Genomic DNA, 24,608 nt, shown 5'->3' with positions numbered 1-24,608 from the left:
AAAGGATAAATTTTATTTCAGAGCAAGACCGGAGAACAGAAGCTTGTCACAAATATCTACTTCATCCCAAACTTACAAAGCAACATTCTAAGTTTAGGACAAGCTACAGAAGTTGGATGTGATGTTAGAATGCGACAAGATTATCTAACAGTTCATGACCTAAGTGGAAGACTTTTAGTTAGAGCCTCACGCTCACAGAATATACTCTACAAGATAAGTCTCATGATTGGAAGGCCATTGTGTCTGAATATGAGACTGGAAGATCAGACATAGAATTGGCACGCAAGGTTAGGACACATAAGTTTCAGAACCTTAAAAACTATGTCTCAGAACAAGATGGTTCGAGGGATACCCCAACAAAACGGAGTGGTGGAGAGGAGAAACAGGACTCTAATGGAGATGACAAGAAGTTATTTAAAGGCTATGCAGGTTCCTAATTATCTATGGGGAGAAGCTGTACGACACTCCACATACCTGATAAACAGGATACCTACGAAAGCTCTGAAAGACATGACTCCATATGAAAGTTTGCGAAAGAGAAAACCAAACATAGAACATTTAAGAGTGTTTGGTTGCAAAGCATATGCAAAAGTTGATTCTGCAACTCTTAAGAAACTTGATGATCGATCTCAGACTCTTGTGAATCTAGGAATTGATCCTGGATCCAAAGCTTACAGATTATTCAATCCAACAACGAAAAGAGTGATAGTGAATCGAGACGTGGTGTTTGATGAGACAGCACATTGGAACTGGAAAGAAACTAATGATAGACCAAGTAGGGATCCAGGAATGTTTCACATGAGATGGGGTCAAGTAATTGATGAAGGAGAAGGACCCATAATCATCAATACCAATGGAAACAATGATGTTAATCAAGAAGAAGAAGAGAATAATGAAAACACTGAGAATAATGAAGAAGTAGAAGAAGTAGAAGAAGAAGAAGAAGAAAAAGAAGAATAAGAGATCGATGAAATAACTCGACCCATTCCACTGCGAAAATCAACAAGACAGACTCAAAAACCACAGTATCTGGAGGATTATGTTCTTCAAGCAGCAGAGGAATGTGAGACATTATTGTTGTCCATTAATGACGAACCAGGAAACTTTAAGGAAGCAAAGCTTTCGTATAAATGGATACAAGCATGTAGAGAAGAAATTATTTCAATCAACAGAAACAAGACTTGGTTTCTAGTTGATAATTCAGGTGGGGTAAAAGTGATTGGTCTTAAGTGGATATTCAAAATAAAACGGAATGCTGATGGTACTGTCAACAAATATAAGGCAACACTTGTAGCTAAGGGATACGTTCAAGAATCAGGCATAGATTTTGATGAAGTTTTTGCACCAGTTGCTAGAATTGAAACAATACGTTTATTAATTGCAGAGGCAGCATCAAACTCATGGGAAATTCACCACTTAGACGTTAAGACAGCATTCTTACATGGTGAATTGCGAGATGATGTGTATGTTGAACTACCAGAAGGTTTTGAAGTAAAAGGACAAGAGCATAAGGTTTATAAGTTATCAAAAGCTCTATATGGTCTAAGACAAGCTCCTCGAGCCTGGAATACAAAGTTAGATCAAATCTTAAGAGAAATCAGATTTGTTAAGTGCTCTAAAGAAACATCAGTATACAGAAGAGAAGAAAAGGGAACGCTTCTTGTGATTGCAGTTTATGTAGATGATCTATTTTTGACTGGCAACTCCCTTAAGGTGATCAATGAGTTCAAGAGAGAAATGTCATCAAAGTTTGAGATGTCAGACCTCGGAAATCTCACTTATTACCTTGGCATAGAATTCCATCAAGGAGTAGATGGGATTCAGATTAAACAAGAAGCTTATGCAAGGAGAATTCTGAAAGAAGCAGGACTTGAAACTTGTAATCCAACTAAGATACCAATGGAGTTTGGACTTAAAGTTTCAAAGGCACAAGAAGAAGCTGAGATTGATTCAACGAGTTATAGAAGAAATGTTGGATGCCTTAGATACTTGTTACACACAAGACCAGACTTGGCTTTCTCTGTGGGAGTAGCAAGCCGTTATATGCAGAGTCCGCAAGTCTCATGGTGATGTAATAAAGCAGATATTAAGATGTCTAAGAGGAACAATCAGTTGTGGATTGAAGTATGGTCAATGAGGATCAAAAGGAATTGTTGGGTATAGTGACAGCAGTTATAATATTACCAAGATGATGGAAAAGGTACAACTGGTCATATATTTTATCTAGGTGAAGAACCTATTACATGGTGATCACAGAAACAAGACACTGTATCCCTCTCATCCTGTGAAGCTGAGTTTATGGCTGCAACAGAAGCAGCTAAACAATCAATATGGCTTCAAGAACTGTTCGGTGAAATCAAAGGAAGAGAACCTACAAAAGTTCTCATCAAGATTGATAATAAGTCTGCAATTGCACTCACTAAAAATCCAGTGTTTCATGGGAAGACGAAACACATTCACAAAAGGTATAATTTTATACGAGAATGCATCGAGAAGGAGGTCATTAACGTAGAACACATACCTGGAACTGAGCAGAAGGCAGATATATTAACAAAGGCATTGGCTCGGATCAAGTTTGAAGAAATGAGGAAATTAATAGGAGTACAAGATTTTTCACAAGCACAGTTGAAGCTTAAGGGGGAGAATGTTGGATTAACTTCAACATAGAAGTCACTAACAAGCTGGTTAGGACAAGATTAGGAAATTGATGTAATCCTAAGGGAATTAGAAGTCATCTAGTTCTAAGAAAAGGAAAGACATGTAATAAGGTAATAGGACTAGGAAAAGGAATTCATAGTTCTATATATATGATCACCAAAGTTGTGGTTGATTATATGAGCAAGATTAGAGGTTGTGTTTAGTTTTGAGAGATTTTCTAAACATCAATAAAGAGAGTTGTCTTTATATAAGCTAAGTTTCATCTTGCAGTTGCCATTACCATTTTCATTCAAGTTTGTAAAAGCTAAAATGGATTTCATAAATCCACCACTTCCCATATACTGTATATACTCATTGTTGATCTTACTTATGCTTTCTCTTACTTGACCCACCAATTCATCTAATTCGTTTCCACCATCGTTCATCGATGTTGCAGTTGCGACCGTCACGATATTCCTGAATGATGCCCTTGGCAGCAGTGGTGTGGGTTTTTCTAGTATAGCTGATTTTAGTTTACTTACCTCCATCACCGATTTCCATAATAGAGCCGTCACGGCCTCGAATGATGTCAGGTAGTGCTCATTCTTCGTGGAGACATATAATTAATTGATGACCTTAAGGTGGATAATTTGGAACCATCTATTACGAATCTCTTTGATACAATCTTGGATCCTTGCCCAACGCTCTCTAGCAAACCAGGCATATAATCGGGTAGATTTTCTTTAGGAGGGAAATAAGAAGCAGAATGTTGGGCACAGACTCTCCACAGGACCACCGCCAAGAGCGCTGGCTGCCCAAGCATTAACCAATAACATTGCGACGCTCAGGCCGTCGGCTATCTTCTGTGACACACACCCGGATATGGCTATCCCACCGCAGTCAAACAACTTGGACGATTAATAGAGTATCCTTACCTTAACCATATTATCAGCAACAACAATATCAGATGGAAACAATTGAACTCATATAATCCGAGGTTTCACCATTGACTTTCGCTTCATAGTATTCGATACCCTCATCATTACAATCAACTATTATGTTATCTTTGATTCGACCAGCCAAAGGATGAAATATCGTCAGTGTCTCCGAGAACGATCTCTTGAGGAGCTCAAAAATACCCTTTTCACCCCCATTATATCTCTTGATGCTACCGGATGGGTAGAAAATAATGGCTTGAACATAAACAGGAGGAGTAAGATGATCAAGAAGTGAAAGATTGTAGGTTTTAAGGTGTTGAGGTGTTGGAGAAGATGGTTTAATTATCTCCTTTGACAACAATTGTACTTTGTCCACAGTCTCAGAACAAGTGTTCCGATCAATGAATATATTACAACAATCCGTTCACCAATGGGTAGTTTTGTAATGATGATAATACAGTATTAAACTGAATTATTATAGGTGCGTTATAGTTGTTCATTTTCACGGGCTAATTTATAGACCGTATATAGTTGACTTATTATTTTATTTTTTGTATTCCTTCTGTTTTTGGAAGGAAGAGAGTTTGATATTTTTTTTTTAGTTTGGCCTATTTTTCAAGAAATGGAGGGAGTATTAAAATTTATTCGCACATCACGATAGCACTAGTCGAGTTGCCTGTCTGAAGCATAGCATGGTTGTTGGCTCTTGATTTAAAATTCAATTAGGTTGATTTCGGATTTTCCACCTAAACAACCACCACGTGAGATAACAGATAGGGCCCAGTCCTGCCTTTTGTAATCCAGATGTTAAGCACTCTATGTGCTATCAGTCCGTTGCCCTTTTGGTGTAAATTGAAGGGGGAATTTCGGTGAGTGCAGAATCACCCTTTGAAATTTGGGATTAGTTAATAATGTTTCTGACATCAGAAGCTGATGGCGTCACATAAATAAGTTAATCCAACATTTTTTTATTATTAAATGCGAAAGTGATAACCCAAACAAATAGTATCCTTTCCTTGGTTGGCAGAACTTAACTTATCCGGGTTTTTCTTGTTGACGTTTTCTCCCTGCAAATGATATTTAGTGGTTATCCTCATGTACACATTAAGAATAGATATTAAATGCCATAGTTGTCGTTTACACACGTCCACAAACTTAATACTTAAACTAAAAAGTAATCACCAAAAGATCACTATTTTCTTTTTTCTATCATAAACCCTAAATTATATTAAAGATAAAAACCCAAAATGAGATCGGTTACATAACTGAGTCGAGCACAACGATCCATTGGTCTTACATTCATGAAAGGCAAAGCAAATTACAGAGTTACAATGGGATGTCCACAACTGAATGTTAACACATTTACAAGAATGTGAAATTAGCTGTTACCAGTTACAACTTTCCAATTACATATTAAGGTACTTAAGAGCAAACTTCAAAAATCTTAGTGTTATCGACCAATTGAACAAAGTGTATTTAATTGAACAAAGTGTATTTAACAGAAATTATGAGCTGCTCAAAAGTTCTTCTCTTCTTATTAAAAACCATGCATTTGCGTTCTCTCCAAATGGTCCACCATATTGAGACGAAAGTATACCCCAAATCATCTTGATCATATTGTTATTTTTCTTAGCCGACCATTCCTATAAATTGGACTTGATGCTTTCAGAAAAAACCCACTGAACACCAAAACGATCCAAAAAATAATGTCATAGCTTTCTGGTTACCGGACAGTGAATGAATAAGTGATTATGAGTTTCTTGCTCTGAGTTACACAGGGTGCAGACACTAGAAGTAACCTTTCCAGTCCTCAGCAAATAATCTAGTGTCAGAGCTCCATTATGACACAGTGACCAAGCTAAAAAAGACAACTTTAATGGTACTTTTGGGTTCCATATCCGTTTATAGGGGAAAGAAATTAAACCATCAATCTCCATCGAAGAATAACAGCTGGAAACTGAAAAATCTTGCGCAAAATTCCATTTTATTGCATCCTCCAATCAGGGTCGGTCCTGAGATTTTTTTGCCCCAAAGCATACCAGAAAAATGTTTCCCCCTTATCTTAAAAAAACTTGACGAACATCATGGTTGTATAAGGTTTTTTATAACTTTTCTTAATTTCATTTCCATAATGAGAAGCCAACATACTCATGAACATTTGATTATCAACGATCCATTGTCTATGAATATCATATTTAAAAGCAGAAACACATGTACAAATTACAATGTCTCAATATTTACATAATATTTACATAGGAAGGGGAAGAAAGAAGTCCAAAAGGCTAAAACGTATAAGAATATTTTGTAACCCTATAACTGTTTCTAGTCTTGAAGTACCTGTAACATGTTGTTTGTATTTAGAACAAGAATTTCCAGTACGTTTTGAACTACATATCTTATCATAGTAAGAAAGGGTGCTCTACGTCAACATGTTGGCAAAGTGGAAATCGATTTTGAGTCAATTAAGTTGAACCAAAATACCGAAATATGGAATTGTAACTGAATCAATATCGCATTCCAAAATATAAATAAAATCACATATAAACAACAGTGTCTTCTATAACCCTAAAACTTACCCAAGAGATGGAGAGATCAAAAACTTATTGAAAATATTTAGAAATTTTAGTAACACCCACTGAAGTCAATTTCAATCAATGGGAAAATTACGCCTTTACTGTCTTCGATCTTTATATTCATCTCTATTATTAGTCTCAATTCTTTTCTCAGTTTGCAAGGTAAATATGACATCCCTCCTATTTTTTTTCCCTAATAGGTATGTTGCTCCAAAGTGGAGCTTTCCCTGCTTCCCCTTCGGGGCGGACCCTGCTCCAATGTACTATTATAGATTGTAGTATTAAAACCATCCAACAACTATATCAAGATGGAAACTTCACTCATTCAAGTTTCTTTTAAATCTGAAATTCAAAGAACTTTGATCTGACAACATTTCCTTTACTATAGCCTTTTGAAAATGTGAGGATTTGGAAAGAGAAGGGAATCCGTCTTTTAGAAGGGTGTCACTAATCCATTTGTTAGTCCAAAATTGGATGTAAGAACTATTATGCAAAATGATGTCTTTGTTCTCCTTAATATATTGTCTAGCTTTTAAAATTTCTGCCCATAAGCTCTGACCAACCGACTCAGAGTAAAGATTCGGGAAAAAATAATTAAAATTACCTCCAAATTTTCATGAATAATTTTTCTCCAGAAGGCGCCTTTCTTTCCTCCATTTAACCCAACTCCTCTTCTTAGATATTGTAGATGACCCTCACAGAAATTTCTCATTATATTTTCGATTTCCTTTGTTACTGACATTGACATTTTGAACATTGAAAGATAATAGATTGGGAGGCTAGCCATCACACTACTAATCAAAAATTATTCTTTGCCCCTTTGACAGATGTTTTCGCTTCCAAGTACTCAATCTTTGTTGACACTTTTGAATAATCACATCCCACACCACCATATTCTTCGACTTACTGCCCAACGTAATTACAAGATAGTTGATTAGTAGTGAAACTAACTGACAACCGAAAGAAGTAGCATAATTCAAACCGTTATGTTCATTCCCAACACTAGCTATCGCATTTTTTCTGAAATTTACCCTCAAACCAGAAATCGATTGAAAAGCAAAAAGGACATTCTTCAAATTTGTTACCTTCTCCTCCGTGTCGTCTAAGAATACTATCAAATCATCCTCAAATCGAAGGTGATTGACTATAATTCTGTTATAGTTTACCTTAAACCCAGAAAGAAGACCATTCGACGCTGCTTTTTGGATCATTTTAGAAAGTAATTCCGAAACCATAATGAAGAGGAAAGGAGATATTGGGTCCCCCTGCTTTATTCCCTTTTGTCTTCTTAACATATGAGTAGCTTCTCCATTTATAAGAACTGCAAACCTTGCCTGCGAGATACACCATTTGAATATCTTCTAACTATTTCCGCTATCTGAATCAAAGGTAACAGAGGTAACGTAACAAATTTAAATGGACATTTATGGTTTGGAAAAAATTAAAGCCAAACCTGTTAACAAATCTGCATCTAACAGAAGTGTTAGGATCATTGACAGATCCAACATTCTTTCAAGGTTTAAACCAAAAACAAGGTAACAAAGGTAACACACATGCCCTAAATCGGTAGAAAACTACTGGAATAGGTGTCTGAATTGGTCTGATAGTGGCTGAATCGGTCTGAAAACGCTGTTGGAATCTCGAATTTGAAACTAGTTACCGGTGGTATTGTTGAATAAGATGTAGATGAAGACGAAGGCGATGAAAAATCGTTGATGTTAAAGAAGAAGAAGAAGAAGAAGAAGAAGAAGAAGGTGTTTCAATGTAGATAATCTGCTCATACCTGCTCCATGTAACAAATATGAGCTAAAAAGGTTTTAAGCGTCTAGGGTTTTCAATGTTTTGTTTTCGGGAGAAATAATGGGTTTTCAGCAGAAAAGCTCAAGACCATTATCCCATAAAACCTATAATTTTTTCTACTTACTACAACCAAACAAGCGCTATTTGATTATTTCATTTTTGCTCAGTAATTTTTCTTGATATGACGAGCTCAGCGGCAGAGCTAGAAATGTGCCTAGGCATAAATTGCTAAGGGCATCCGGCAGGGTAGGATAGCACCGGGAGTTAGATAACCTACCCTTGTCATAGGTTGGCTCTTCCTCTGGACAAGCTTCGAATTTAGATCACTGGTATATACCCAATGACTTTACTACTATACTAGGATAACACCTGCTCGCTACTTGACTTTTGACTCGAAACATTGCAACAAATTAATTGCCAACATGATTTCCTTGTCAATCAAATGAACTCTTTATTTTGTCAATCCTATACAATTTAATAGATATATCAAAGTCAGAAAAATTGATTGCATTGATCAGTTCATGAAAGTTGGTTTCGAGTCTTTTGACTATTTTTGTTAATGGAGATCCAGTTCACCCCTAAGTTGTCGTGTTGATGCTGATACACGTTGAGCGTAAATGCATTCATATATATCACCGGACCGGACACACGAACATTACATTTATTTTGTATTTTATCAATAAGAAAAATAAAAAATCAGCCTGACATCGTTTATTTATTTATTTATTTGATCGTCTGAGTCGTCTAACTCATCTGGAGCTGACTCAATATATTTTATTTTTTGAGCCAGATCTAACTCATCTGATTTAAAATATGTGATTTAGTGACTTGGTCTCATGAACCTAGAGAATTTTATTCCCTGACTGAAACATGTCCGAATCTGGGATTAGGTTTGAATCAGTTTGCGAGTCAAATCTAACTCAAATTAAAAGATAAAAAGTCAGACATTTGACTCGGGACGAGTCAGGAACTGAGTGAGAACTAGACGTGGACTCCACAAAAAAACAAACATCCTGTCAAGACAATACTTACAGAGTCATGAAAGCATTGGCTGAGTCAGATCATGTGTAGCTTATGACCTATTTAGGGCTGTTCATGGTCGGTTTTGGTTCGGTTTCTAGCCAAACCAAAACCGAAACCAATATTATTGGTTTCTAAAAATCTAAACCAAACCAATCCATTAACCATTGGTTCGATTTCCAAATGGTTCCAATTGGTTTCGGTTTGTCCTAGTGGTTTTTGGTTAACCAATAATTATGTCAAACCAAAAAAAATAAAAATACACAAATTTACAGATAAAAAAATCGTAGTTGCCAATAGTATTGGTTTACACAAAGTTACAGACAAAAAAAAAATCAAGAATAGTTAAAGCTTACTCTAAATCTAGAGATTAAAAGAAGATATATAATATATCTTAATTTAGTTATTGAAAACTAAAAAAGAAGGAAGACGGGAAGAAAAAAGTCGAGTAGCAGCAGCTATAATTGGGGGGAGAAGGGAGGCGACTGAGAGAAGGAGAAAGAGAAAGAGGGAGAGTATCATAATGAAATATTAGATTTAGGGTTTTTATTTATCCTCTATATCAATGGGTAGAATCTAATACTTGTAAATCAACGGTAGAAACCAAACCAAAACCAACACTATCGGTTTTCCAATGGTTTTTGGTTCGGTTTTAGAGATCAAACCAAACCAAAACCAACACTATCGGTTTTCCACTTTCTACACCGTAACCAATCCATTAGTAAATGGTTCGGTTTGGTTTCTTCCTAATTGGTCTGGTTTGGTCCGGTTCCAGCGAAAAATCGAAACCATGTTCAGTCCTAAACCTATTAGAGTTCAGAAAAGAAAATATACATCTAGGAGGATAAAAATGGTAAAGTAATAACACGTTGCATTTGCATTAGATTTGAGAACCAATGCAGAAGACGCCTTATGTACCCTCTAGGTTGCATAAGTGAAATTAAAACTTTGACGAGATTGATAGTTCAAAAACGTGGAACTTTGAAGTCTTTCCATAATGTATTTTCCTGCCAAGCCAAGTTGTTCCTCTCCTTTTATTTTCTCCGTGAGATTGTCGCATCTAGATTGAGTGATAATCACATGGGTATCAATTTGATTACCCAATTCAATAGTTTCAACTGCTGCAAACGTTTTCACTCGACTTCTAGCCTGAACTTTTACCAAAAGAAAGGAAACACAGTTTCTTAGAATAATTGCAAATGATCCTTGTTTTATGTCCTTGTTCAATCTAGTTTTGGGAAAAAGGAGATAACCGAGAATAAAAATCTGATCCCCTTCTCTCTCTTAGATATTTCCTTAAAGTACTAGAGAGTAGAAGTGAATTTACAAAAATGTCATTTACTTATAAATTAAAAAAACTAAGCCAAGTAAATAATTCTAAAGATGCTAAGTAACTCCTTCTTCCATATGGCGCCATGCGTCGAGTGTGGTTTTGGTATCTACAATATGAATTTATCTGACAAGTACATAAATTTCTGTTTGGTTAAAAATGAAATATCAATGCAAAGTTATGATTATATCAAGAAAAACAGAATATACTTGAAAACTCATTAAAGTAAAGAAAGGTACAATACCGTGGACTCTCATGGATCATAAGATCTACTGCGAGAATTAAACTGTACATTGTTCTGATAAACTTCAGCATGATACTCCAAATAAACAATAAGAAAATCAACTCACTTCATATACAATACCTAAACCGCGCCTTTATTAAACCTGATAACACCATTAATTACTTTTTCTTCTTTTACTTTTCATTTTGTTTTGGAGGGGTGCCTAGCAGCATTGAAAATTAGATATAAACTTACTATTGTAAATTTGACTGAATTTAATATTTTTTTGATAGAAGAAGCTGATGAAGCCAAAGAGGTAGATCAGATCATCAAAGGAGTCCCCCCTCTCTATATCTCTCTCATGAATTTATGTTCACAACTCATTCAGATGGTACATTCATTCATTTTGTATATGAAGAAGTAGGTAGGTTGTTTTTCCTAGAGAAGTAAAGTTGAAGAGTACATTACTTTAAGAGATAGATAGATCATATAGAAATAGAGGAGAAACAAAAAGAAAGCAATAAGCAAGCCATGGGAAATAGGCCAAGATGTTGCTGTGATGAAGTACTTGGAATCAAGAAAGGACCTTGGACTCCTGAAGAAGACCATCTTTTAGCATCTTATATAAAACAACACGGACCAGCGAATTGGAGATCAGTACCAACTAATGCAGGTAAGTATAGAATGTTCTCCTCAGGATTTTTATTATTATACTTCTTTTTGATCGTACGTATATATACTTTAAGGTCTATCTCCTAAATTTTGTTTGTTGTTGTTTTACAAGGTTTGCTAAGATGCAGCAAAAGTTGCAGGTTGAGATGGACTAATTACTTAAGACCGGAAATCAAAAGAGGAAACTTCACTGAACTGGAAGAAAAGATGATTATAAGTCTTCAAAGTTTATGGGGCAACAAGTATATATATTTACATTTCTTACGTAAAGTAGCCAACTATTTATTTTTTTAATTAGTTGACCATTCTTTTTTACTTTTTTTTTTTGGGCATTACACACAGATGGGCGGCAATGGCTTCACATCTCCCACAAAGAACAGATAATGATATAAAGAATTATTGGAATACAGATCTAAAGAAAAAACTGATGAAGAAGTTTCATTCGCATCATTTGGGATCATCTTCACCGAACTTTCAATTTCTTAACAAAGATTATAGTAGTATTAGTTTTAATAGAACAAGAAACTTAGAATGCAACCATAATCTGGATATCCATCAAACTTCGGCCTTAAATAAGTTCATTAATAGTATTACTAGTAGTAGTACTAGTACTCCCTCATCTACTACTTATGCTTTAAGCAGACTCTTGGAAGGTTGGGGTGAAAACTTCTCCTAACAAGTTGAGTAGTAGTAAACTCGAATTAAAGACTACCCAATCAGAAGACAAAGTAGTACCCAACGGCAGCAACAACTCCGATAACAACAACCACAACACTAGCAACAATAACCTTGATGATGATGATATATTCATTAAGAAAGTTGAAGAACAAGAAACCCGCAATGACGATGATGCTCATCTCTCAAATGAGGCAGATTACTTTGAATCTCTTTTAACATTTGAGAATACAAGTAATGTGGCTTGTTGGGAGCAGAAATCTTCTCCACAGTCAACTAAGATTCATGGGACAACATCGGCATCATCAGAGGAAGCTCAAACAACTACCACTACTACAACAACAACTACCACAATCGAAGACATGGTTGATTCGATCTTGCTGAGTGATCACCAAGGGTTGATCGAAGATGATCAAAACGAACCTCCATTTTCTGTACTAGAGAAGTGGCTCCTGGATGAAGCAACTCAACAGGTTCTTGAGGAAGATCATATGGAGGAATGTTCGAATGGATTATCATGTGGCGCGATGTAGCTAGCTAGCTAGCTAGATCGATTTCATTCCTTAAGTCTGCTTATTTACATTGCATATATAATTTATTTATTCCGGTATAATTTTTGTTTTGTTTTTGGAGCTTAGATAGTGTAATGAATTGTCTCCAACTATATATAGTATGGTTAGAAAATAAATTATTCAGTTATCTCATTCAATAAGTTTTCTTTCTTATTCATGGAGTTCGAATTTGGATTGCATCTATGTGCACCCCCACTAAACCAAGGGTGCACATTCCTCCCCTTGTTGTTGGATTATATTTAACCCGAGTTAATTACTTGTTTGTTTCGTTTTTATAATCATTTTTCGTTTGAAAATAAATGCATGGGGAACCAGTCAAATCAGTTTCTTGAAATTGAAAAAAAATCTCTATCTCGTGATTAACAAAACAGTTAGAGATTAAGCACATAGAAGATATTTTACCTGCTTCAATCTTGTGTATGTATGAGTGAAATATCGCACGTTCATTATGTATGTGAAACAAAGATCATCTAACACAAGCGAAGATCATTGCACATAGCAAAATTGAGATGACGTATCTGGTGATGTCAACATAGTCACAAGTAAAGTGTGATGATCCGTGTGAAGTGTAAAGTGTGCGAAGTTGAGTGAATTATATGAGCGATTGTAACGCACAGTGATTCCGAAAATAAAGGATCTATTAGCCGTCATCCATTATGTAAAATCCTATATAAAGGGAAGAGCTATCATGTAATGAGAGATCTGGGGGAGATTGTGTTACACAAGAAATTAGGAGAGAGAAAGTTTATTTGGAGAGCAAGTAAAGTCATTGACTATCTTATATCCAAATTAAGATTCTAATAAGAAAAAGAATAATTTTCACTATGATTTTTTAGTGTATTATTAGATTCTTGTACGGATGTGGTTGTAAGATTTTCTGCAACTACATTTTGGCGCTAGAAACAGGGAGGAGTCATATACCCTGTTGGTGAATTCGTTTAGAAATCAAGTCTGTGGAATTTTAGATCTCACATTTTTCTTTAAACAATTGAGATTTTCATAGTTAGAATCTTTCAATTCTTGTTAAAATAGTCTTTTATTTGTTGTTACAAAAAAGTGGTGATGGAACGAATCGGATCTACTGTTGAACGAACGACGGTAACTAGGAGGAGTAAAAGAATTGCCGAAAGAAGAAGAGGTGAAATTCCTGAACAACCAGAGGTAGGAGAAAGGGAAAATCAAAAAAATGCAAATCCAATTGGACCTCAGCGCATACAAGAGCAGAACAATGATATTGATCACGATCACGTGAGTGTTCATACTGCACGAACGAATTCTACCGAAGAGGAACAAGAACTTGAGATGCAGAAAGGATTGAAGGAAATGAAGAAAATATGATAATTGCAGAACTTAGACAAAGATTGATTGCACAACAAGCGAAGAGAAGAAGAAGAGCGTGCGAACTTGATACACTAGAATAATAATCCAAGAGAAGAGAATCTTAGATTACAAGAACATAAATCAAGACGCGCCATGCGATCAAGATCTAGGGCAAGCATAAGTTCATCAAGACGAAGTCAATCTAATTAAAGAGATGTCAGGCAAGAGCAACCCTTAGATAATATTAATGAGAAATTACAGGTAGCTGATAATTTACAAGATCAACGTGATGAGAGACGCATAGAATATGACCGATACGAGTAACCACGTGAGCATCATCACCGACAAGAAGGTCAAAAGAATAACAGACGTCAAAATGCAGGCGGGCGGTATCACACACACTATGAGTCAGGTAATGATGAAGAAAATGATCGAGAACAGGGAAGAATTTTATTGCATGGTAGAAGGAGCAAATAATTCTGTGTATATCGTCACTTCCATGGTCACAGAACAAGTAATTGTAGAAATGTTAGGAAAATCATACTGCGGTTGATTGAGCAAGGAAAATTGAATCACTTCTTAGCACAACAGCCACAGAATTTACCACCACCACCATCAGAAGGAAATGCATATGGCGCGGAGAAAGGAAAGAATACATACATAACTGAAGTTGGTGTAAAGGCGAAGAAACTGTATTGTAATTCGATTATACATTCATTCGAGAATATAGAAGACTTTCATGACAACATTTTAAGTCGGGTGCATGCGAGAGACAATGATGGAAGAGAAATCTTTAACCTTCCTTAGGTATCACCATTGAAGGACTGGAAAAAAAAGACTATTTTGTTCAGTGCGGAAGAAATACCAGGAGCAGGAGAACCACATGAATGTCCACTAGTGGTGAGGTTAGGGATTAATCTGAAGGCTAAGGTAGAGGATGACGAAGAAGATGAAGCGAATACTTGGGATATAAATAGAATATTCATAGATCCTGGGAGTTCTGTTGATATTCTCTTCTATCATACATACAAGACTATGGGAGGGAGAGATGACGAATTAATTCCTTCAACTTATAAAATTTACGGCTTTAATGGTGCTGCGAATAAGCCAAAAGGAGAAGTGACAATGAGAATTCCTCTACAAAGTCTTCCAACAGAAATTGTATTCTTTTTTGTTGATGTCGAGTCCCCTTATAATGCTTTGATTGGGAGACCATGGCTGCATAGCATTTTGGGTGTGGCTTCGACATTCCATCAATGCATAAAGTTCCTTTACTTCAAGGCCTTGGCATAATAAAGGGAGATACAAATGAAGGACGAAGCTGTCAAGAAATTGATATAGACAAGTGCGAAGAGCGGGAATGAAAAAGAAGAAATTGGAAACAACATGCTAAAGATAATCAAAGAGGTGAAAGATTAATAGTTGATGTAGTGTCTAAAAGTGGAAAAACAGATGAGCAGAGTACTGAAGCAAAATCTTCTGCGAATAATAATACCAAACGATCCAGAAAGATTATTTCTAAAGAAGGAGAAGGCATGCGGAGACAGAAGTTGTGTTTTTAATAAAAAAGTGAAGTGTGCGACGATTCTCGCATAAAGGAAACCGTGCGAAGTAATGTTCTGAGAAGCATTTGTGAAATTCAAGAGATGTAAAAGACGAAAGAAGCAAGTGATTTGTATGAAAGGTGCAAATGTTTTTCTTCATGAGTAAGAAATTAATAATAATTCTATGTACTAGAGTTGTATAACTCAAGAGTAAGAATGGAATGAAAAATTCTATTTTCATTTGATGATATCATATCAAGAGAAGGAAAATGTAAGTCCTAATAATAAGACCTTAATAGAAGGAAACAGAAATAAAAACTCTAATTAGGGAGGCTAGGCATCCGAATGTGGCGTGCAACTTAGTTCGCATAAATGCAAGATGCAAAAAGTAAGACCTACCGCACGTCATATTCGGGGAAAACCTGGTAGGCATGACTCAAGGGAAAGCTACATCGACCCTGGAACTTGAGTCATGGAGATTTGGGGTGAGAAAAACGAAAATGCCCATCCAGGAAAGGCACCTAAATCGAAATATTGGGGTAATAAGATCTTTCCTAAGGAGTGCAGAAACTCGATTAGGGATTCGAGGTACACGGTTGAGTCAAGAGTGCCCGGGGAGTCTGGAGCGTACCTTGCCACTCTTGACAAGTCCTGACTATGATGCACTCGGTCCGAAGATACCCAACTTAGGCTGCAGTCTCGTAACCATTAACCAAATCGGTAGAGGGATAAGGGACTGCGAAATCAAATGGTTGTTGTATTACCGGATGGGAGGAGCCAACCTTAACCCGGTAGAGGTAAGCTTCCTTGAAGGGGAAACCATGGGGAAGATAAGGATGACAGCCTCCATTAGGGACCTCGTGATAAAAATATGATAACTTTGTTTTGCAAGAAAATTAATACACTGCGAATAACTTCGCATTAGGACGGCATTATGTTCATCAGCCTATCAATATGTGACAACTAACAGAAGCAAGAATGGGAATGCAAACATAAGAGGAATGTTATTTGCCCCATTTGATAGTCTTATACACGTACAAGAAAGAATGACATTTTAAAGAGTGTTAAAGCAATGTGCAAATACAAATATAAATCAAAGGGAACATATATTAAAGGGGCAAAGATGCTCATTCCAAAAGACCTGTTCATTCCAAAAAAAATGAAGATATATAAAAGGCAGAAAAAGAATTTAAAAGCAAATGAAGAATGACTTATTTTTGTCCTCATCATTTTGTTCGGTCTCATAATCACTTGTTTCTTATTCGTATTCTTCATATTCTTCTTCACTATCAGAGATATCAAGAATAACCTCATTGGGGGGAACGTCTGCGAATATATACTTAGAGAAGGAATAACATTATCCACACAAACTTTCTTAACGGCTGCATCACGAGCGCGAGTGGCATCCTTGCCATTATTCGAAACAATAACGATGTGATTCTTCTTTAACTTCTGATACTTGGAGTTGCAGGTATATAATTGCATCTCTAATTCTTCAATCCTCTCAAGATAGTTCTTCTCTTTCTCTGCGAAGAATAAATAAGCAAGTTAGAGTTAAACAAGATATCATCCTTAAGAAATGACAAGTATGACAGAGTAACAAATGACCTTCATGATTGTAAATAATGTCTTTAACCAGTGCGGAATGTTCAGATTGAAGGCTCAAGTTTACGGCTAAACCCTTCCTAGCATCGTTCAGAACCCTAGCAGCCCAACTAAATTCAGCGTCACTTTCTATAAGAAGTTGAGAGAGAATTAAATTTCTTTCATCAATAAGTGCTTTCTTCTCGCTCAAAGCTAAATCACGTTCATCTTGAATTTTAAGGAAAATTTCTTGGAATTTTTCTAGTGACTTCGCACCCTTGAGAGCAACCACATCTTTTTCACTAATGAGTTTATTCTTCCTTGCTTCCAAAATCTGAATTGTCTCTTTATTCTCATGAAGACGACGTCTGAAGTTTTTGAGTGTAGTCAATAGGGGTGTATGATCCATTCTAAGAGCGGTATACTTCAGTCTTAATTCGTCTAAACTAAGATTCTCAAATCCTTTGGTAGGATAATTGTTTAAAGAAGAATTGAGATGTTGTAAAATAGTTTCCTCATCGGGAAAATTGGATGCCTCATCAGAAAGGTTATAAATGTCTTCAAATATGGAAAAATAAGAAGTGTGAATTATCATATAAAGCAAGGAAAATGGGAATGATAAAACTTACGTACCCATAAGTTCATCATTTCTTTCTCGGATTTCGCGAATACGCTCAGAGTTGGAAGAATTTTCAGCTTTAAGCTTGGTATTTTGTCCCTTAAGCTTGAGGAGTTTCCTTTGGTAATCTGAGGAAACCACATAAGATACGCGAGATACCTACGAAAATATAAGGAAGGAATTATGAAATAAAAAGAAAGAATAGAAGTAGTAATTAAAGAACGTGCGAAGATGAGAACATTACCATAGAACCAAGCACATATTGGAAACTTGGGTTTATTACAAAAGCAGCTCCGCGAAGAGATGGATCCTCCAAAATGGGAGCATCGCAGACTTTAAAAGCCATTCCAAAAGTGTGTTGCAATTCATCATCATTAATAGCTTACATTGTATCAGAGAAAAGGATAGATAAATCTTTCATGGAGGAGGAGATCACTACACCATATTTCGTGTTTAGTAAGTCTCTATTCAAGTTACTAAATGGGATTGTAGCACAATTCAACCGTTACAAAAGTGGGTGTGACAAATTTTGGTAACCAGCATGTTGTTACTAATTTGGGGTTAAGTGTGGTCGTTACTAAATGAAAATTAGTAACTGCAAACGAACCGTCACTAAATTTTTACTAGAGTTGCTAATTTTTTTGACTAAGTCAACGTTGACTTTCTCCTATTACCTGGTAAAAATTTAGTAACACTTTTTCGCCGTTACAAATTATTTGTAACTAAAAAAAAGGATCAGTCTTCGTTGACCTGGTCAACATTAATTCCCCACCCCTTTTATTTTACCCTTCAAATACCCTATCCCCCTGGAATTGTCATTCAATCCAATTCAAACACCCATTTTACAAACTATTAAACATTCATTCTCTATGCTTCAAAAAAAAAAAAATTCATTCTCCATTCAATACAAGTCACTCTACTACACATTCTACAAAAAAAAAAGGGAAGAAAACATTGTTCGAATCATTATATATGTTTGTTCAATGATATTTAGGTTCATGGTGAGTTCAACTTTCAGATGATTCATAACTGTGAAGTATGGGCATATGACTCTAATAAGAGTACCTGAATCCACTTGTTTCTTTATCTAATTCAATATTTGCTTGTCCTCAGCAATCCTGATTACTGCTTCATCTGCAAACTCTCGCATACAATATTGACATAAGACAAGACAACAAGTAATACACAAGATTGAGTACAAATAGAACTTAGTATCTTTATTGCAACAAAATGGAAGAAATTGTAATGGTTAGTTACTTGATGCCCTCTTCTTCAGTTGTTCATCAATCATGATTAGACACCACCCGAAATTGCTAGATTTCTTCAAAAATACATTTGCAGATGCAACATGTCAGTTGAATATAATGAATTATATTTCAGGTGATAATATTACTAACAGTTACAAAATTATGCATTGCGCGCACCATCCTTGAGAATGTGAGAATTTAATGTCTACTGCTTGTCAGCTTTGAACTATTAGTTCGAAGAGTCCTCCGCAGCGTCACTCAAGCTTAAATTTTTACTAGTATATAAGAGAGAGTGTTGTACTAAATAGCTGGAGAGTAAGAACCTAGCCAACAACACAATAATGGTATAAAAGTTCAAACTGCACTAACTATATGTACAAATCTAAACTCGCAGCAGGATTTAAGTGACTCATACAATTGAGCAAGCCAGCTAAGAAAAAATGATTAAAGAAAGAGTCAAATTTTTTTTGTAAGTTTGATCCATAACAAAGAACCACGAGGACATCCTGTACTCATCCATTAATTCGTTCATACTCATGACACTGAAAAGAGAAAACAAAGAGATAACATATAATTTGAATTATGCAAAACAGATGCCTCCTTATCTGTTTCCTCCTTTGTTTCAAGGTGAATGTCATTGAGGTAGTCGAGGTACGAATTCACCACTTACAAGACAGATGAGAAAGTATAATTGAGCTTCAAATTGTACAAGGACAATTGGACATGATAGTTAAATGCTATATCAAATGTTTTTTCCTACACAAAATTTCTATGTTCCTCAGCAACACTACCAAATATAACAGGAATAGACTCAGACCATGACTTATGATCAAATAACAAAGAAGAGACACATCACGAATAAAAGTATAGAAACCCCACAGTTGGGTAGAACATTCTGCTAGGAACTTTTCCTAGATGAGATCTAACAAGAGAATACTTATTAACTAAAGGCTATTTGCACAGGGTATCTGTCAACGCAATCTGCCCAGGGACCTTTTGGAGATTGCTTTACACTTCATCCTTCCTTTGGCGTCAATGTAAGCCAATTCATACCAGATGGAACTCAAAGAGGGGTTCCCAAACCGGTGAAGGGTCATTCTAGAAGCCTCCAGATGTAAAGGAAGCAATTGTATGTTCTTCTCCAATTCATCAATAACGGCTCTTCCACCGGCATGTATGCAGAAGTGGTCTAACACAAGCTTGAAATCAGGTATGTAAGGCTTGAGCTTATTATTGAAAAGCTTTTTCATGACCAAAGTTGAGAAAAACAGAAGCTCTTCACTGATTGGGAGAACGAACCAGTCCAGTTGTTGTCGCGTGTCGGGTCTACAGAGTTTCCACAAAAAAACAAAATATTAGAGAGAACATCAATATATGATAGGACATGCTCTGACAACAAAAAATTAAGCAATAATATTTACCATAACAACTTTAAAAATGCTTACTGACTGACTTTCTTGTAGGATTTTCGTCTTGAAATATCCCTGGCCTTGAGCCCTGCATAATCCCAGGCATCAGTTCATTGTCACATAAGATAAAAAATTGAAAATACGAAAAGAAATAAAATATAGAACAATTATAACCTACCATAGAAGCATGACTCATTGGCAAACCCAAACCAAAACTATCATTATAGGGGGCATTTGGTACATCCCACCTGACATCCCACCTGAGTCGGACAAGAAGGCAACAGAGAGTGACAACAATGAGTTGACGAACAATAGAAGTGACAACGATAGTCTATAAACAAAAATTAAATCGTAGTGGTGAAATTTTCAGCAAAGAGATGACTAATCCTAAATAATGCATAGCTTTTAGTATGACAGGAAGAGGAAAGAAAAGGGGTTGTACCTTGTCACATCACAGATCCGTTGGAATATGGTGAAGGTCCACCGGACAAATGCATTGGTGGATAAGGGATTCCGCCAGAAAGGTGGTTTACATATTCATAATAATATGCTGAGCTCCCAGAATATCAAAGCTGGTCAAGTAGGGACCACGGGATCCCCTGATCAGTAAGGGCAAAAATTCCCAATTCATTGCATGCCTTAAAAAGTTCATGATCAAAACATTAAAGCTAAACAAACCTTCTTATCCCGATCGCTTAATAAAACTAAATTGCAGAATAAACTCTACAATAAAGAAAATCAAAACCCAAATTTAAAGCAAATAAGAAATTTAAACTAAAAATATGGAAATCACAAAGTAGGTTCAAATGTCCCAATGAAATCATACCTTCCATTTCCTTTTCATAGAAACCAATATACAAAACAGACAATGAAGTATCCAATGGTTATTCAAACTTAGGTAATTCTTTAGCTGGTCCACCTTCTAATGGCTATCAAACAACAAAAACAAAGTTAGGGTTCTTAACCATCTTCAAAATTTAAATAAAGAAATCTGATTTTATTAGTACCCAGATCGATTGTTCCGACTATCCCAATGATTTAGAAGAAAGGGTCCTTTACCTTGTAAAAGAAATTGTCGATTTCCAACCAAGATGTTCAAACGAATCTCATTAAGAACATCACCTGAACATTAACTGAACTTCGAATTTGTAACAAAAATCAAACCAACGATGAAACATCACCTGATTAAGAACCTCATGTAGATTAATCGAAATGATTTCATACCTTTGTTTTTAATCCGCATCATCCTGTAGATTAATCGAAGGAATCTCTTGCTCATCTCTATAATTGAAACCCTAGATAAGAAATAGAAATCCTGGATCTAGGATTCTACTGTAGAGATAAAACAAGAGGGTTATAAGAAAATTTGATTTAAGAAAAAGAAGAAGGTAGATTATGGCGTTGATATTAGCGAGACGGTGTGATGTTGGTGCTCGAGCAGAAGCAATAGAAGAAGAAGTGGCTGCTCTGCTTTTTCGGTGAAGAAGGAAGAGAAAAGAAGATAATGTGGTTGGACTGGAGAGGGGGAGTCAGGTTAGATAAAGATATAAGTAAGTAGAATTATCTTTGAAGTAGAAAACAGATACTAATATTTGGGCGGAAACATGAGGCCTTGTGTTACTCCGCAAACGAACTCTTGGCACCGTATTTTCTTAGCAGTTTCTAATAGTAACATGGGATGGGACGTTACTAAACTAGGCTTATTTCGTAACTGAACTTGAACAGTTACTAAATTTTCGTAACTGAAATTTCCATTTACGAATTAGTAACGGAAACATGCTGGTTACTAATTTTAGTTACTAGTCACAGAATATGGTATAGTGGATCGATGGATCTTCAGAAGCAAGAATATCATCATCGTCGGATTCAGGGCTTGAAGAAGGATCAAATTCTTTACGCTTCTTGGAAAGATCTGAAGAAGACGTTTTGCATGAAGTTTTAGACACAGGTTTCTTGGGTTGATTCTTAGTTTTAGCCATAGTTTTAACACCCGATGTTTCAACCTTCGCGAATAACCAAGATAAGGAAAAGAGTCAACAATATTGTTAAAATTAGAGAAAGAATGTTCCTTACGTCGATATTCTGCGAAGATGATACATCGTGCGAAGTCTTGGCCCTCTTGTCCATGTTCTTTGACTTAACAATATGGAATTAGAAGAGTACGAAAGTAAGAAACAAAGAAAATAAAGCTATGCGAAATTTAGAATACTTCTGCGAAAATCTCATACCGCTTTCTTATTCTCATCTTCGGACAGAGATAGTTTCCAAGGCTGATAAGCAGACAATTTCTCAGGCAGGGGAAGAGCGCAACCATGAGCAACTTTGCCCGACACATAAGGACCTTCTAAGATTACAGCACAATTAATCCAACATGTGTCATTGGACCTGCGAGAAGTACTATTGGATTTGTCATTTCAATCTACATCTCGCATAATCTTTTCATCTTCAAAAATGCCATCCTTTCTTATTAAGCGAATGTCCCACTTGGTTGATTCATTCTTCATGATCGCAACATAGTACTGTTTGAAGAAGTTATCAAGAGTATAATCAGCAGGATCAATAGCTTTGTCACGGAATAATTCATTCCGTACTTCATAAGAATAAGAATTTCCTAATCCTGTTGCGCAGCGCGAATATTCCAAAATTATTCTAATAGCATCACCACTAAGCTGAAATATTCCCCATGCGAATCGATTATCAGCCAGAATTTCGTAGAACAAAGGGATTTCTGGATTATACAATGGGATAGGAAGATTATTCAGAAGTTGTCCTAATTATATAATAATCTTCTGATTAGTCCATTGTACGGAATTGATTAACTCAAGATTGAGTTTGGATGAATAATCAGAATCAGAAGGAAGGGAAAGCGAATAACCTCTGGTATCAAATTCTTTCTTGAGTTTGGTGAATTTTATCTCCATCTTTTTGCCAGCAGGAGCCATTGTAAGAATGGGAATGATGGGTTTATAAGTAAGAAAAAATAAATCTTGATCAAGATCAAATCAGTAAGATTATGATCAAATCAGTGAAATTGAGATTAGACTATAATAAAAGGAGGGGAAAACGCGGAGAACAATAAAGAAAATGGGGAAGATATGATAGACTGTAAAAAAAAACAAAGAGATAAGATGATGAAGATAAAAATCGCAGTAACAGGTGAAAAGGAAAACAAGAAGTAAAAATAAGGAAGAATAAGATGAAGGAAGATATATAAGACGATTTTCTCTCGTTTCCCAAGGTTTATTTCATTTAATGCGAAGAACAAACGGATAGAAAGGAGCGGTTATAAGGACGTGTCAGATAATGAGTGGTTAAGAAGACACGCTTCAATTAAGAAAGCTCAGATTCCGGAAGTGTGTCGGTAAGGAAGAATACGAAAATTTGAACATGTGCGATACTTTAGGATGGAGATTTCTCATATAGCTAACTTTATAAAGAGAACGACATGAGAAGAGGAAAAATGTAGGAGTGAAATATCGCACGCTCATTATGTATGCGAAATAAAGATCCTCTAACACAAGCGAAGATCATCGCACATAGCAAAATTGAGATGACGTATCTGATGATGTCAGCATAGTCACGAGTAAAGTGTGATGATCTGTGCGAAGTGTAAAGTGTGCGAAGTTGAGTGAATGTATATGAGCGATTGTAACGCATAGTGATTCCAAAAATAAAGGATCTATTAGCTGTCATCCATTACGTAAAATCTTATATAAAGGGAAGAGCTATCATGTAATGAGAGATCCGAGGGAGATTGTGTTAGACAAGAAATTAGGAGAGAGAAAGTTTATTTGGAGAGCTAGTAAATTCATTGATTATCTTGTATCCAAATTAAGATTCTAACAAGAAAAAGAATAATTTTCACTATGATTTCTTAGTGTATTATTAGATTCTTGTATGGATGTGGTTGTAAAATTTTCTGCAACTACAGTATACACAGGGGAGTATCGGCTAAAATCTCCATACGATTGATGATTTATCATTATGTTAATGATTTTTCTTCTTTTTTTTTTATCTGATAGTCATCATTATGTTGATGATGAGACCTTGAAGAGGTCGGAACTGTAAAGACATTACTATTTAGGGACTTTTAAATTTTTAATGAGTCTGTAAAGACAATGCTTACCGCTTACGGATTTAATCTAAGTAGTTTGAATTAAGCGATGTTTTCTCTCTCCTCCATTCTCCGAACCTTAGTTTTCTTCATCCTGTTAGCGATTAGATCCCTTAGATCCATTACATTCCCAGCCTCAATCCATAAGAAATAATGACTTCTGAGCAACGATTCATCACCATTGATTGGAAGTTCTTTAGAATAACCTGTAGTTCAACCATACCCTCTTCAAACATTACCCTCACGGAGTTCTATTGTACTGGAAAATTGAATGGAACTTTCACTTTCAAACTAGCTGCTGATTTACAAAGGCTTTTTCATGAAGCTACAA

The 24,608-nt window shown here is 35.9% G+C and overlaps 1 protein-coding gene and 1 pseudogene across 8 annotated transcripts; one reads left to right on the top strand and one right to left on the bottom strand.

The window, feature by feature from the left end:
* Positions 1–11,052: 11,052 nt before the first annotated feature.
* LOC113350935 lies at positions 11,053–12,401 on the top strand (annotated as a pseudogene).
* Positions 12,402–19,471: 7,070 nt separating this feature from the next.
* LOC113347558 (3-ketoacyl-CoA synthase 4-like) lies at positions 19,472–21,612 on the bottom strand. Of its 8 annotated transcripts, none has more exons than XR_003359084.1 (7): positions 21,223–21,612; positions 20,990–21,092; positions 20,842–20,886; positions 20,606–20,762; positions 20,342–20,423; positions 20,176–20,251; positions 19,472–20,080 (listed from the first exon to the last, which is right to left on the bottom strand). XR_003359084.1 is itself a non-coding variant. In XM_026591239.1 (4 exons), the coding sequence occupies exons 2-4, from the start codon at positions 20,357–20,359 to the stop codon at positions 19,726–19,728; spliced, it is 417 nt and encodes a 138-aa protein (XP_026447024.1). In that variant the 5' UTR covers positions 20,360–20,423; positions 20,606–20,964; the 3' UTR covers positions 19,472–19,725. The 8 variants fall into 8 exon arrangements, 1 of the variants encoding a protein (XP_026447024.1); XR_003359086.1 differs by having other exon boundaries at positions 20,606–20,735; XR_003359087.1 differs by having other exon boundaries at positions 20,606–20,886; positions 21,223–21,296; positions 21,388–21,612.
* Between the last annotated feature and the right edge of the window lie 2,996 nt (positions 21,613–24,608).

This window comes from Papaver somniferum, chromosome 2, assembly GCF_003573695.1.
Source record: "Papaver somniferum cultivar HN1 chromosome 2, ASM357369v1, whole genome shotgun sequence".
NCBI classification, from domain to species: Eukaryota; Viridiplantae; Streptophyta; class Magnoliopsida; order Ranunculales; family Papaveraceae; genus Papaver; species Papaver somniferum.
This window is presented reverse-complemented; position numbering and strand designations above follow the sequence as displayed.